Source organism: Schistocerca serialis, chromosome 3, assembly GCF_023864345.2.
Source record: "Schistocerca serialis cubense isolate TAMUIC-IGC-003099 chromosome 3, iqSchSeri2.2, whole genome shotgun sequence".
Classification (NCBI taxonomy): Eukaryota; Metazoa; Arthropoda; class Insecta; order Orthoptera; family Acrididae; genus Schistocerca; species Schistocerca serialis.
The window spans coordinates 877,457,497-877,473,056 of NC_064640.1; the positions used below are offsets into that span (position 1 = coordinate 877,457,497).

General features: G+C 41.8%; 1 protein-coding gene across 1 annotated transcript in view; it reads left to right on the forward strand.

Annotated features, from left to right (window-relative positions):
* Positions 1-14,523, forward strand: part of LOC126471070 (uncharacterized protein C9orf85 homolog) — a 37,627-nt gene extending 23,104 nt beyond the window's left edge. The window contains exons 3-4 of the mRNA XM_050099143.1: positions 13,278-13,728; positions 14,140-14,523. Of these exons, the coding sequence (XP_049955100.1) occupies positions 13,278-13,728; positions 14,140-14,276 (588 nt within the window). The 3' untranslated portion in view covers positions 14,277-14,523. The remainder of the gene's footprint in view (positions 1-13,277; positions 13,729-14,139) is intronic.
* The last annotated feature ends 1,037 nt before the right edge of the window (positions 14,524-15,560 follow it).

Here is a 15,560-nt window from a genome sequence, read left to right on the forward strand (position 1 = left end):
TACTTTTCGCCTCCTGCAAAAGAATCGGAGAAATGTACTAAAATAGAAAAGCAGTGTAGCTTGAGTTGATACGGTGGTGTAAACGCCACAAGCAATGCTCTTGTGGCAAGCTCTGTTATATAGCTAGAGAAGGCCGAAATGCACGCTATAAGCTCACGCAGGATGGCGTGAGGTCTGAAACAGGATACGTAATGAATGCTATAAAGAAAAGTACTTAACTTTAATCCATCATTTGTATACATCGTTCTTGATGAGACATGCTTCATACGATAACTATCAATTGCTATGGCGCCTTGCTAGGTCGTAGCCATTGACTTAGCTGAAGGCTATTCTAACTATCTTCTCTGCAAATAAACGAGGCTTCGTCAGTGTTGCATCGCTAGCTAAGTCGTCCGTACAACTGGGGCGAGTGCTAGTAAGTCTCTCGAGACCTGCCGTGTGGTGGCGCTCGGTCTGCGATCACTGACAGTGGCGACACGCGGGTCCGACATGTACTAATGGACCGCGGCCGATTTAAAGCTACCACCTAGCAAGTGTGGTGTCTGGCGGTGACACCACAAGCTCCATTGCTATATGCAGCAAGACAGCCTTGGGCTACTAAGATAAAACCTCTTTCTTTTTATTTGGAACTACAGCATATGCTTGCTTCCAGCTCATCGGATGGGGCTTAGGAAAACTATTGCAGTTCCACTCATCCTCTATCTATTGAGGGAGGACACCTTTCTGGGTGGGTTTTCCTCCATCCACTATGCATTGTCGTTTTCTGTGCCGACGAGGACCATGGAATTCTTTGCACCTCACATCCAGCATGGTAGCCAGTCCATTGTGGTGGGGCCGCCATGTACTCTGTTGGTTGTAGCCTCCTAACTACACAGGGATCGCTCTGCTGATGGCTACGCCGTTAACTCCCCACGTATGCCAAGGAGGAGATGCCCGTCGCCCTAGGGCATGGACTCCCGGCAATGGCCATCATGCCAGGTGGCCTTTGCTGCGGCTGGGTGGCGCCTGTGGGCAGGACCCCTGATTGGATGGAGTGGGTGGCATCAGGGCGGATGACACGCAACACGACATCACTTGCTGGTGATCAAACGCCAGCAGTCTCTAAGCGTTCCAAGTCTCGGTACAATGCAAGGAAGTATGATCCTAAATTGTTCCCCTCACTGGCCACACCATGGGAGGAACACCAGGCTAAGAATGGCAGTGAACCTTATTTACCCCGGTACCTCGTATGTACGAGAGCTGATGGGGACTCCATCTCGATGAAGCCTCAGTTTTTAGTAGAGCATTTAGAGGACAAGTTATCATCACACCTCGTAAGAGCTGAAATATGGTCCAGGGTATTATATTCCACAGGGACCTTCTTTTGCAGTCTGACGGCGAGCTGTGTGCCAATGTTCTTCAAGATTAAAAGTGTAGGGTTCCATGACTTCCTGCCACAATGTAAAACAATCAGTAAGGAATACTGCTTACAAGTTCAATGCCATTGTTTGTTGTCCTCCCAAGTTTTGTCGATATAAGAGAACTTACCGTTTTGCTCTCTTAATTTCCTTACTTGTATGAAATATTTGGATCACTAGTCAATTAAATCAGTTCCCTCTACCAGAATCTTTCTTTTATTTAGTGGTCTCTTTTATTTAAATACCTTTTACGTGGTGTCTTGTGCAAAATATCGTTCTGCCAAGGAAAATGGATATTTTGTTTTACAGCAGTAATTTGTATAATGTCAGCACTATCTTACTATCTTTTTATCTATTTAAAAGTCCTCCATTGTTTCTTGAATGACCAGTTTTGGAAGGCTGATTACAATGATTAATTTCTTCTCAAATTTCTTAGTGCTCTTTCTTGGCGATTCTAGTGAACTGTGTGGTTTATTTTTACATTCCTTTCTGATGTGTTCTATTGAGGCAAGACTGACTTTTGTATAAACTGCAGCCCTTTGATTGAGACTGGAAATATTAGCCCCCAGTTCTTTTTGTGCCAATACCGGCTATAATTACATTAGAGATGACAGACTGCTCTTTACTCCAAAGATATCTCTCATTTGTATTTTGCACATTTCTATTCTGAGTAACTAAATATATCAACTGAACTGACTGATGCTGGTAACTAAAATGACATGAACAGAATCAGAGTGAATTGTCACTGGACTAGTAATGGACAACTGATTTTGGAGAGTACGTGTAGTGCAGTCACAGGGTTCTTCCGGGAAGGGTCATTTTCCCCACAAAGACCGCTGCCCACTTATGATTGTACAGACAGACTATAAAGTCCAACCAAAAACATTGTATTGTATCTACTACTGTTTCAAGACATTCAGTGTTTCAGTATACAGTTTATATGTTGCACAAGAATGAATAGAAAAGCCACATCATTATTACCAACAGCTGTGCTACAGTGAGTTTAGTAGTTGGCCTATGAATACCATTAAAGTTATTCATATACGGCATAGCACACTGTCTCTCATAAGTATTTAATGCCACATTTCTGTATGACTTAGGTGGCTGAGTGGTATATTCCTGGCTATATGGTTTCAGTCCTCAGTTAGCTCTCCTCATGTAGCTCTCTCTGCCCCCTTCTCTCTCTCTCTTACACACACACACACACACACACACACACACACACACACACACAGATATATATATTCCTTTCTGGTTGTCATTTGTTAGTATGAAAAATTTTTCATTTGTATCGTGTGAGAGATGTCTGTAGCAATACATTCAGTTTACAGATCACACATTATTTATTTACAGATTGATTTTTTTTAATTGCTATTTAATAACACTCACAAGGCAAATTATTGGTTACTAAGTTCAAATAGATTCAGAACATTGTAAATAAAACAAATGAACCTTAATCTGATCAATTCCAGTTATTTTCAGAATGTCAAGAAAACTGTAATAAAGCTAATATGTCATTGTCTGTTGTGTTTGTACATCTTACATGTTGCTGTACACTAGACTGTTTAGTGTATTCGACATTAAATGTTTAGCCATATAGGAATGGTACTAATTTTAGCCACATACCAAATAACAAGTTAAAAGTGCTGCTCTTGGGTCTCTTGTCAGATTGATATCCTGTTATAGCTGATGGGGACCTTATTTTATGATGTGATGCTACCAATTGTGCATCCCTTGCACAGTATGAAAAGACATGGTCATCTACCTGATGATTGACCACTATCTTTATGTATAGCATTCTTTTCCCTTGCCCTATAATGGGTACTGCTCCTTTATGACAAGTTTGACACCCCAGTGAGAATGTCAGTATGGTTCAGGGCATTATATTTCACCCAGACTTAACCTTGCACACAAAGAACTATGCAGTTAACTTGGAATGTTAGGACATTAGTTGTGTTTTCTGTATCCAAGAGGGACCAAAATATAATAGCTGATTCTGATGTCGTCATGCTGGCCTTTGTAAGAGGCATGCATCCTGAAAAGTACACTCCTATAATGTAACACTGTATGACCCACTCCCCACTTCATCCATTGCTTTAAATATATGAATATTTATATATTTTTTGGTACTGCACACACAAATCAAACTGTGGAAATCGTGGACAGCTGCTGGACATAAGCACCCCATCAAACAAAACCTGATGTGTGTAAACTACAGTGAGTACCATTCATCCTGATCACTTGCTCATGCAGGTTTTAACAAAAAATTTAAAAGCACATCACAAAGGAAAAGTACCAATGACTACAACTCATTGAGATGCCTAAATTTTGCTAAAACAGGGAACATCTCCTTGTCTAGTGACAGTGCTTACACTGTCAGTCCCTAAAGTCTGGCCTATGTGGCCACCTGAGTGTGTGCATTCAAATGGGATACAGATGTTCCCCTCCCACTAAATGCTGGAATGGTTTCTATGAAAAGGTCATGACCTATTTCCTTCCACAACTGGAGTATGTGTGACTATACTGGTACATCTAATACACATATTGATAGTCCCCGCTCTTTGGCACATTCGTGGTTGGCTACCACGGGCCCCCAGCCTTTGCATCATCTTTTCCCTTCTGTGCTGCATGTCTATCCTCTTGTTAATCCTTTTCCCCCTCCCTTGGGGAACCTGTTCCGCATTTTCAGTAGTTGACATAAGAACGGTCTCACCACTGTTTTTTTCTTCCTTTTTTCCTTTCCTTGTTCACCTTCTCCTATCCTTCCTTTGCTTTGGCATTTTAGTCTCCTTTTTTCGCATCTGACACATTACAGGTGACTGGTACAAACCAGGCCCAGGGAGAGGTGATTAACTGAGCTGCTACCTTCCCAAATTGCCGATTGGTCCCTCTGTCAGGTGTTTGGGAGGTGTGAACAATCACCTAAGGTGGGTGAGCCGCCCCCCGCCCCCCTCTGAGGAGGGGGGGGGGGGGGCCCTCACGTCTACCAGACATAGATGGAATGAAGCTTCAGATTCAAAGACCCTCCAGCTGCACCACGGTGACTCGTGGTTTCACATACTGAAGACTGTCTGTCCTTTGCAACGGTAAATCCATTTCTTATTTAGAAAAGTGTTGATGCAATTGCTAGCCCTGTGAAATCCTGCTCTCATTTACGCAATGGCATTTTGCTTTTGGAGACTACTTCTGCTGATCAGGGTGACATTGCCCTCCATCAGGTGATCAAAAAGGTAGATGCATCCTTAGTGCCCACATTCACTCTTTTTCTCACCTTTGATAGAGTGGTGCTTTCATCCAAGGTCAAAGCAGGGAATGAAGTTATCACAGTCTGACCGTACATTACAAACACGATGTGCTGCTACCAGTGTCATCATTTCAACCACACTCAAATGTCTTGTCAACACTTGGCCAAATGTGTAACCTGTGGTAGGGATGTGCACCATGGTGACTGTCCGCCTCCTCCTCCCTGCTGTATCAACTGCAGTGGCGACCATCTACCTCCTCTTGAAATTATCCCGTTATCTCGATGAGTGGCCTCTCCAGGAGATCTACGTAAAGGAAAAAGTGCCTACCCGGTCCCTCACAAGTTATTGGCTAGTCGCAAACCCTGCATTCTACCATCTGCCACTTACAGTACTGTTCTTGCTACATCTCACTCTGTGAAGGACACGGCCATGCAGACAAATGACCTCATATTCAGCACTGGTTGTAAAATTGCCCAGTGCCCAGTAGCATCGTCCTCGTCCTCGTCCTCGTCCAGCTGTGCAACAAGCCACCGAACATTCATCTCCTGAGGCAAGTCACCTGTGACATGTCCGGCAAGACGGAAGGAATACTTCCGCGAAGACTTCTTATGCCCTCCAGGCAAAAAACATTTGAGTCTTCCTCTGCCAACTGGAAAGGTTCCAGGAAGTCAAACAAAGGCAAACAGTCTTCTCCTTCGCCGATTTGAGATACTCTTGGACAATGTCGCCATGTGGTATCCTCACCCGACTGACCCCCGTGTCGCCGGTGCGCACCACCGACCGTTTTTCTGCCCTGGACTCCACAGATCGACAGAGGAAGAATGCTGATGTCTCTGTCAATCTCGTGAAGCAGAATCCTCCAGCGTCTACGCCCTGTAGCAGGGAGCCTTTGGAGGCTGGCACTCGGCAGCCGCCGAGATGACACCCCCTCATTTTTTTCCTCCTCCCCTTTCCTCATTAAAACTCTCTTTCAATGGAACATTCGTGGCCTTCAATCAAACAAAAAGGATTTACGGCTGCTCTTAGAATTGTAGGGTCCGCTTGTTCTCTGCCTCCAGGAAACAAAATTGCATTCTCATGACCGCTTTCATCTCTGGCATTTCTTCCCTGCCCATTTTGGCCCTCCCCCTGAGGACAGCATTCCATCTTGTGGGTGAGTCACACGGCATGAACTTCATAGGTAACCCATCTCCAAGACTACCTGTCTTCAAGTAGTTGCAGTTCGCCTTTTCCTTCCTCACTTGACCTTTCCCCTTTGTACTGTTTACATCCCTCCATTGTTCAGTGTCACCAGAGCAGATGTCCTCCAGCTTACTGGGCAGCTACCTCACACCATTCTGCTGCTCAGTGACTTTAATACACGCCATCCACTTTGGAGTTCTCCCAGGACCTGTCCGAGAGGTGCCATCTTGGCTGATCTTCTCAGTCAACTTAACCACCTCTGCCTTAACACACGAGCACCCACATTCCTTTCAGACCCCACACACACCTATTCCCAATTGAACCTATCCTTCTGCACTGCCCAGCTTGCCCATCATCTCAAGTGATCCGTTCTCTCTGACACATACTGGAGCGACCATTTCCCATGTGCTACCCATTTACTGACTCTTACCCCACCTACGTTCACACCCAAATGGCAGCTTAGAAAGGCCAACTGGAGGCTTTACTCTTCCCTGGTGACCTTCGACAAACATTTCCCCAGTTGTGATGACCAGGTAGAATATCTTACAAATGTTATCCTTACAGCCGCAGACTGTTACGTTCCTCACACTTCGTCTTTGCCACACTGTGTCCCAGTCCATTGGTGGATAGATGCATGCCGCGATACAATTCGTGTGTGACGTGCTCTTCATGTTTTTAATAGTTATCCTGTGATGGCAGATTGCATTCGTTATAAACAGTTGCGTGCACAGTGTCATTGTGTTCTTCGGAATAGCAAAAAAGCTAGCTGGATTTCTTTCAGTAGTTCTTTTAACAGTTCCACTCCCTCTTCTGTCATGTGGGCCAACCTCCAACAGCTCTGTGGGACCAAGATCCATTCCCAATTTCTGGCTTGACAGTAGCAGGTGAAGTCATAGTGGACCCCATTGCTATTGCCAACAGCTTGGGCTGCCATTTTTGCAGAGATTTCGAGCTCCTCTCACTATCACCCTTCCTTCCTCCATTGGAACAAAGAGGAGGGGGCTCTGGCAATACCCTTCTCTTCTCAGAATCGTGGGTCCTACAGTGCCGCCTTTACTATGAGGGAGCTAGATCACGCCCTTGTTTCATCCCGATCCTCCGCGCACTTTCTGCTTCATACGTACAACCGCATCTGGGCAGAGGGCACATTTCCCAGACGCTGACATGAAGCCACTGTCATACCCCTACTTAAGCCTGGTAAGGATAAACACCCTCCTTCTAGCTACTGTCCCATTTCTCTCACCAGCTGTGTTTGCAAGGTGATGGAATGTATGATTCGTGCCCAGCTGGTATGGTGGCTTGAGTCTCGCAATTTACTAACCACTGCACAGTGTGGATTTTGAGTGTGCCATTCTGCAGTTGACCATCTCATCACTTTGTCCACCCATGTCGTGAATGGTTTTCTGTGGATCTCCCAGACTGTGGGTATGTTTTTTGATTTGGAGAAAGCCTAAGACACCTGCTGGAGGACTGGTATTCTCCATACTCTCTACATGTGGGGCTTCCATGGCTACATGCCTTGTTTCCCCTCAGGAATTTTTAAAAGACTGATATTCCAAGTTACGTGTTGGTTCTGCCTTGTCAGACACCTTTATTCAGGAAAACAGCATGCCTACGGTTTCTGCGCTGAGTGTTGTCTTCTTTGCTATCGCCATTAACCCTGTAATGGCTCATCTGGCACCTCCGGCACTCCGTTTTGTTGATGATTTTGCCATCTATTTGTCTCATTGTACGGTACCTTCAGCGATGTCTCGATCGTCTTTACTCGTGTTGGGCATCGACAGTGGCTTTCGTTTTTCCACTGATGAAACTGTTTAAATGAATTTCTGGTGGCGCAGTTGGTTTCTTCCACCGTCTTTACATCTTAGACCTGTTCCTCTTCCGTACATTGAAACTATGAAATTCCTGGGACTCCTGCTCGATAGGAAACTTTCTTGGTCCTCCTATGTGTCTTACCTGACAGCCCGCTGTATGCAGTCCATCAATGTCCTACGTGTCCTCAGTGGCACTTCCTGTGGAGCAGATCGAACCACCCTCCTCCGTTTGTGCCGGTTCCTTTTCCGTTCGAACCTAGACTATGGGTGCTTCGTTTATGCATCTGTACGTCTGTCCCTCTTACGCCGTCACAATACTGTCCACCATTGTGGCATCCGTTTGGCCACTGGTGCCATTTACACTAGCACAGTTGACAGTCTGTATGCAGAAGCTGCTGAACTATCACTGCCCTAAAACAGTGACTTCCTCCTCAGCAGATACGCATGCTGTTTGTCTGCCATGCATGGCCACCCATCCTATGCCTCCTTCTTCAATGTCTCCTTTCATCACCAGTATGTGACGTGTCCCTCTTCTCTTCTCTGTTACCTCCTGGAGATCGCTTTTGGCTCTTGCTCTGGCATCTTAACTTCGTGCCACCTGCAACTGTCCTGATGGGTGTGAACCGTTCACCACTTTGGTTTTGTGTGACGGCCTGTGCTCACATTGGCCTCCATTTGCTTCCAAAGGACACTACTCCAGCCTTGCTCTATCACCTTCAGTTTCACGACCTTCGCATGGAACTTCTCAATAATACCTTTGTGTACACTAATGGCTCTCAGACTGACCAAGGTGTCGGGTGTGCCTTCATCATTGGCTTCGACGTTTTTCAGTATCGGCTTCTAGGACTCTGCTCACTATTTACAGCACAGATCTTTGCCCTGTATCAGGCCACACAGTACATCTGGTGACACAGGCTTTTTAATTACATCATCCGCTCCGACTCTCGGTGCCCTTCAAAGCCTCTGTGTACTGTACACCGTTCATCCCTTAGTGCAACGGGTCCAGGAAAGCTGTCACTTCCTCACTGTTGATGGAGCCACTGTTATGTTTATGTGGGTCCCTGGTCATGTCGGTCTGACAGAAAACGAGGCCAGTGACGCTGCTGCCAAGGATGCAGTCCTTGTACCTCAGCCCGGTAGTTCTTACATTCCCCCTCATGATCTCTGAGTTGCCTTCTGTCAGTAGTTGGTGTCACTTTGGCATTACCACTGGTTCTTCCTTCACGGGGACAAACTCCAGGTTATTAAGTCTCTCCCAGCGGCTTGGATGACCATCTCTCGGCCCTCTCACCGCAAGGAGATCATTTTAACTAGGTTGCCATAGCCATTTGTTAAGTGGTGCTCCCCCACCACTTTGTGCACATTTCGCTCGACTTTTGATGGTCCACCATTTCCTGACGTAATGCCCCGCCCCGCCCCCCCCCCCCTTTTTTTTTTTAACCGCTTACGTTCTCATCATATCTGTTTGCTGTCTGGGTTATTGGGCGTTTTATTGAACAACGTGCAAACTGTCGACCACATTTTACTTTTTATCTGTCATAGCAATATGGTGAAAGCCATTTAATTTGTCGTTCTGAACTCTCATTTCTCCATGACATATTTTATAGACCTTTCTCCATTTCCCTGTTTTAAGCTGTCCTCTTTTCCGTCGATTGGTGCTGACATGTAGTTGTTCTGAGGTCCTCTCTTTGTCTTTGTGTTCTACGTTTTGAGATGGGCGTGTATGACCCTAGTTGTTTTTGTGCCCTAAAACAAAAGAAACAAATATGTATACATCTTGACTGTGTCTGCAATGGCATGTGTCCACATACCCATCATTTGTTTTGCTATTAACGTCATGTCACTATATTCATCAACTTGCCTTTTGATTGATGTTCCCACTATACTGGGGGCTCTTGCCAACTTAGTAAGCTTTCAGAAGCATGAAGAGATGAAAATCAGATGGAATGAAGTCTAAAACAACACCATATCTCAATATACAGCAGTGCTTGTTTTGGATTGCATTATGCAGTTTGTGTACACATTAGTACTTGGGGTTGCATTTCACATCATAATGTTAATATGTGGTACAAATTGTCTCTTTATACCATGTGCTGGAGCCACCGAGTGGTCAGCACCAGTCTATCTTTGGTCTTCGGTGATTATGATGTGTACTTCCACTACAGGGACAGGGACTGCATTGTTTCCAGAAATTCATCCAGTGCCAGCATTTTGCTTCTAGCCACTGTGTGATTCAAAAAGTCATCGAGTGATTCAAATAGTTGTCACCTTCCTCATAGAATTGTGCAATAAACTAATAATCTTCATAATCACTACTTTGTGTAGCCTTCTCTTTGTAAACAGAGTCCAACAGGCAATTAGCTGAAATTTGAGTCCGTAGGAGGTAATTTCCTGCTGCAGATATCCTGTGGGAAATGACAAGACCAAGTTGTCATATTTAATATTTGGTTCTCTCAGTCTTCTTTCCCACAGTGTCGATCAGTTTCTGTCTCCAAAGAGAACCGTTCCGTGCTTTTCAAATTATGCATGTTTGTATTACCCAACAGTGAACCATTGTTGCATTCATGAGCTGTTCACTGTGAACTGTGAACTTCATGAATTAAGTATTGAATGTCCATGAGACAGGTACGCAGCATTCATAAACCATATAAGAAACTGCACTTTATGTAGAATTAGCATATTCTTTTACTTGAACATTATTGTAGCCTACTAGAGCATTGCACACATGTGATGGAACTGCTTGAGCAGCCCTCATTACCCACCATTTGCTTCACATGCATTGTGGAAGAACATGCCCAGCAGTTTTCTCTATCGGTATCATGTGGCGTGCACTCACTGAGTGCTGGGCTACAGGTGCGTGGCCCTGTCACATGGATAATGAAACGTACACTCTATTCAGCTTTGCCACAATGGGCCTGGAAAACATTGGAATGCACTTAGAATTAGGATTTCTTTTTAGCTGTCAGTTTTGCATGTTTTCTTGGGAAAAAGTGTGTGCTGTGTACCTGATATTCAACAAGTATTACCACAGTGACTTGAGTATGATCACGTATAATGAATATTAAAGTGATAATGAAATATTGGATTGAATTGAAGATAATTGATTTAGCTGTGGAAATGTAAATTTGTGTGAAAGAATAGCTGATGAACTAATGCTCATATTGCAGTGACATTGAGACACATTTTGGACAGAACAAATGGAAAAGATTTATGTTGAGGACCTTGACAACAGGTTATAATTGTCAACTTTGTGTATAATTAACAGATAAAGCTTTTTCCATCTCCACTATAGGATCTCAAGAGTAAATTGAGCAAATGAACTAATAGGACTTATTACAGTTGATAATATTAACTGCAAGTAATGGTAAGAGGAAGGAAGTGCAAGTTTAGTAGTAAGCAGAGATGGGCATTATTTGAATAAGTATATCATTTAAAAAAAGTTATTCATAACTTGAATAATACAGAATGCCACTATATCTTTTTATATTGTTTATTCCTTGTACCAAATTCTGTGACTAGTGTTTCTTCCCTTAGGTCAGTACAGTTTCTATTTTTTGTAAATAAATTATTAATAGATTGTACATAAATGCACCTCAGTGGATTAAGTTCTGGACTAAAAAATCTAGAGGTTTTGTATTCAATCTTCCATTGGTTTTTGTACTTGTCACTTCTTTTGTCTCAAACAATGAGAAAAATGCCGAGTCAAGTCGCACTGTGTTTCTGAGTACATGTTGAACTGTAGGATGTGAAAGTCAGTTCAGAGGTGGCAGGAAGTCAAGGGCACACCACCATGCCTAGTAAAGCACTGCATTGTCCAAACCGATCTTTGGAATGAGCACAGCTTTACAGTGTAACAAATGCAACACAAAAATACTTCATAGGCACACAGCCGTAGCAGTTGCATGGCCAACATGGCTCAATTCAGCCAACTTTACATGTGCCAGTACTTCACCCCTCTCCTTGTCAACATGCGGAAGTATTGTAAGTAAGTAGCCAAAGATGAGAATGCAGCCAATGGGAACTGTTGATCTGCAGTACCTTCCTTCGTTGTACCAATATAGCCAACGCCACCAGCGATGGGTGTCTCGTTAATATAATTAAGCAATTTGCTCGTGGCTGTTGTGCTATAGAATGAGTGCACAAGTAAGAATTCGGTTTCTAATGACTAACATAATAGACTCTAAACCTAAAGAACTCCTAAAATGTTCGTGGAATGCTTCTGGATGTCCAAAGTCATCTGAAAGTGTATTAGTATTAACACTGAGTAAGCTTTCTGTTAGAATATGGAATAGTTCTTCAATCTGACATGTGTCAATGCAGTTAAATGGAGCTTTAAAATTAAATAGTTTGAGTACATAAGACATCAAAATATTGCAGCACACTAACAACTTTTTTATCGTGAAAGTGCAAGAGACAATCTGAAGGTGTTTTTCGCCTTTCTATAACAACTGCAGTTATTGCAGTAGTGTCCTGCCCACAATTTAAAAAACAAGTAGTTCACCTGTATTGCTGTCCATAACTGGTGTAGGTGTACAACAAACTACAGACATATAATAGCCCAAGAAATCAGGTAAAGAGTTTTGAATGATGATATGATGTATAAAGAAAATTTTATTTTGAATTTGAAGCTAACATGGAATCGCAGCACATTATTTGCCAAAAACTACAGTGGGATTCATGGTTTCTCAATTTTTGCTGAAGAACATTGAGAATTGAAAGTCCTATATTGTTATCATGAAATAAAGCCAACTTCAGGAGATCGAATGCACCAATATCCTCCTTGCTTGTGTATAATGTATTTTCTTTAGCAGCCGTAATGGAAAATCTTGAAAAAATCAAGTGAAGTTTTTAATGAGATGTTTGAAAAACAGTTTAAAGGCAACACAGAGTGCATTCATTTAATAAATGACAAATTCCATTGGATTTCAAATTTATCTTTTATGCTTAACATCTTTTATTCAATGATGAAGAATAAATGATTTTATTCATGTAAGTGAATATTTTGAATACTACTTGTCATTCATGAATAATGAACAATAATGTTTATCTGTATTTATTGTTTGAATAAATTTCACCCAACTCGGGTGGTAGGCAAAGTGCACACTGCAAATTCGCAGCCTGCGTGCAAGCAAATACAGGTGCGTGACATCCGCATAGCTGTGAACAATTGCTTACTCGGCTGTGTCATCCCCATGTTCGTGTACAGGTGCTCGCTCGGCTGTCATTAAGTGAGACAGCATCAGTAACCTTCAGCAAGTTCCACCAAATATGTGAAGTGTATTCACGCACTCTCTCGCACACTGTAGTAATGTGAATGCCACACAGGTCAGGCACATATTTGCAGTGCTTTGTGTTCTACCATGAAGCAACTGTACAGCTATTATAACACTGATGGCCTTGCCCTACAGATGAACATCCTGTAGTTGTTGGCACATATTCGTGCTCTTTGCATTGCAACACAACTTGGAATAAATAGCAAATGGAAGGTAGTCCGGCTGCATTTGTGTAATACCTATTACTGTTGAATATTACATTTCAGGAGGTGGGGAACAATGGTTATAGTGGATAGGCAGTGCATCTAACATAACTGTTGCTTATTTTGTCGTATTCATACATCCCATTTTCTTTCTGTTTCACAGATGAGCACTCAACGGGGAAATACACAGAGAACCAGGCCACAGGCACACCAAAATACGAAAGCATTTAAAAATGACCTACATGATACCTCTTCTCAGACAAAGCTTATAAATAATATTGATCTGTCTGGTGTGTGTGAAAGATGCAAGAGCATCTTGGAATGGAAAATTAAATACAAAAAATACAAGCCCCTAAAGGCTCCAAAAAAGTGTGTGAAATGTGAACAGAAAAGTGTAAAAAAGGCTTACCATACAGTCTGTTTCCCTTGTGCCAAATTACTGAATGTATGCCCAAAATGTGGTAAAAATGAGAAAGTTATTGAAAAACTCATTTCTATTGAAGAACAACTGAAAAAGGATGCTGAACTCCAGAGACAAATAAAGCTGCTGTCATTGCGAAGACGACGAACACTTCTACGTTACATTGCTAGCCTTACCAAGGGTACAAATTCAGGTAATATTTACTTGATACTTTTTAGGGGTAGCAATGCATTGTGTTGATTACTGTTATAAAGAAAATCAGGGAATAAATCAAACTTTATTATGTTTATTCTTTACGGACTGTAAGAAAAGTGTTTTTGAGTTAGGTCTATTTGTGACAGAAAATTTATAATTTAGAACGAGAGATTGCAGATCTTTGGGTTAAATAGTTTTCCAGTCACAGTCATTACTGTGAACATAAAATTGGAGTTCTGAAAATCTCACTTTTACATGTTCACCACATTTTCTCAGTGAAAAACGTGTAACTGTCATATTGTTATTATATTCTCATTGTGTGTGTGTGTGTGTGTGTGTGTGTGTGTGTGTGTTTTTATTAAACTTAATGTTTTGTAATGTATAAATGGATTTTTTTTTCATACTCCAGGCTTTGCTGTGGGAGAAGATGAAATGAGGAAACTGCAGGAAGAAGTTACAAAAAAACTGGAATCACTGAAAATAAACAAAGATGATGTTCTGGATGACTTATTAGATGATCTTACTGATGAAAGTGATGATGATTGATTACTCTATCTCAAAGATTTTACCAAAGAATATAACTTATTTCAGTAATATCCTTCATATATTCCCGAAACATGTAGAGTACATAATGTGTTTTCTTGCTAGTAGTGCATGTGCAGCTTTAGAATACGCTTCAGAAGGAACAAACCTATTTTTACTCTTTTCTCTTACATAGAGTAGATATAGCATAGCTGTTTCTTATACTATACTTTCATGTTAACTGGAAATAAATATATTTGTCCCAAAGTTAGCTACAATTCACATGTTATCCTTATTCCTGTGTAAATTTTCCATGCACTTTAGATGTGCTCAGCAAATATTGTATCTGATTCATGCAGCTTTTGTCTTCTTTCATATAGAATTTTATGTTGTGGTGTTGTAGGGCCTGTCTTGGGATGCTGAACCAGTGCTTTAACCAGTAAACGTACTTCCCAACATTTACAAATAACTATTTAGAATTTTGTCTTGCATTGTTAGACAGTATGTGAATGAAGATACCTAGCAAATGGACAAACTTGCATTTAAGTTAAAATTTAACAAGAATTCGTGCAGCACATAGTGTAATACAATGAATTTTTTTTTTCTCTGATGACATTTTATCAAATATTACAGAAAATAAATCTTATGATTTTTTACAACTGAACATGCTTTTCACTTTCGATGCAACACGAATCTGTAAATTCATAATAAATCTGAGGACAGTGAATTAGTTTCTGCTCATCATTATGAAGTGTCCACTATGACAACAGATCCACTGCTGTTGCACATTGACAGTGCAGTATTAGTAATACATTTTACAGATTTTTTTCTATGTTAGAAAGTAAATATGTAGCTACACTTAATTAACAGGAGCCATTATATTAATTTCTGAAGACACCCTCACCACTGTGGCTGATAATTAGTGCTGTAATGACTGGTATTATCGGGAAGGAAACAAGTAAAAGAAAAGATAGAATAGTAAATAATAAAGCAAAAGGAAATTGTCCATGCTTGGAACAGTTTTGGATTTGTATTGATTATTATTCAGTTGAAGCCTTTGCTGTGTATGTCTTACGACCCCAGTGTTGTAACTTGCCCCAGATGCTGTGGATGCCAAACTGCCATTGGCATAGAGCTGTAGACAAGCATATTCATGGTATCTGGTAGCACTCCCAAGTGCTAGAAATTCATTCAGGTGCACTTAGGCACCTGTGAAACAATGTAAAAGGTTCAATTTCCTTGTTGTGAACCTATCATTTTAATATATACTTCCTGAAACAATGTTTTATCTATCTCTGGTGAGAAAAT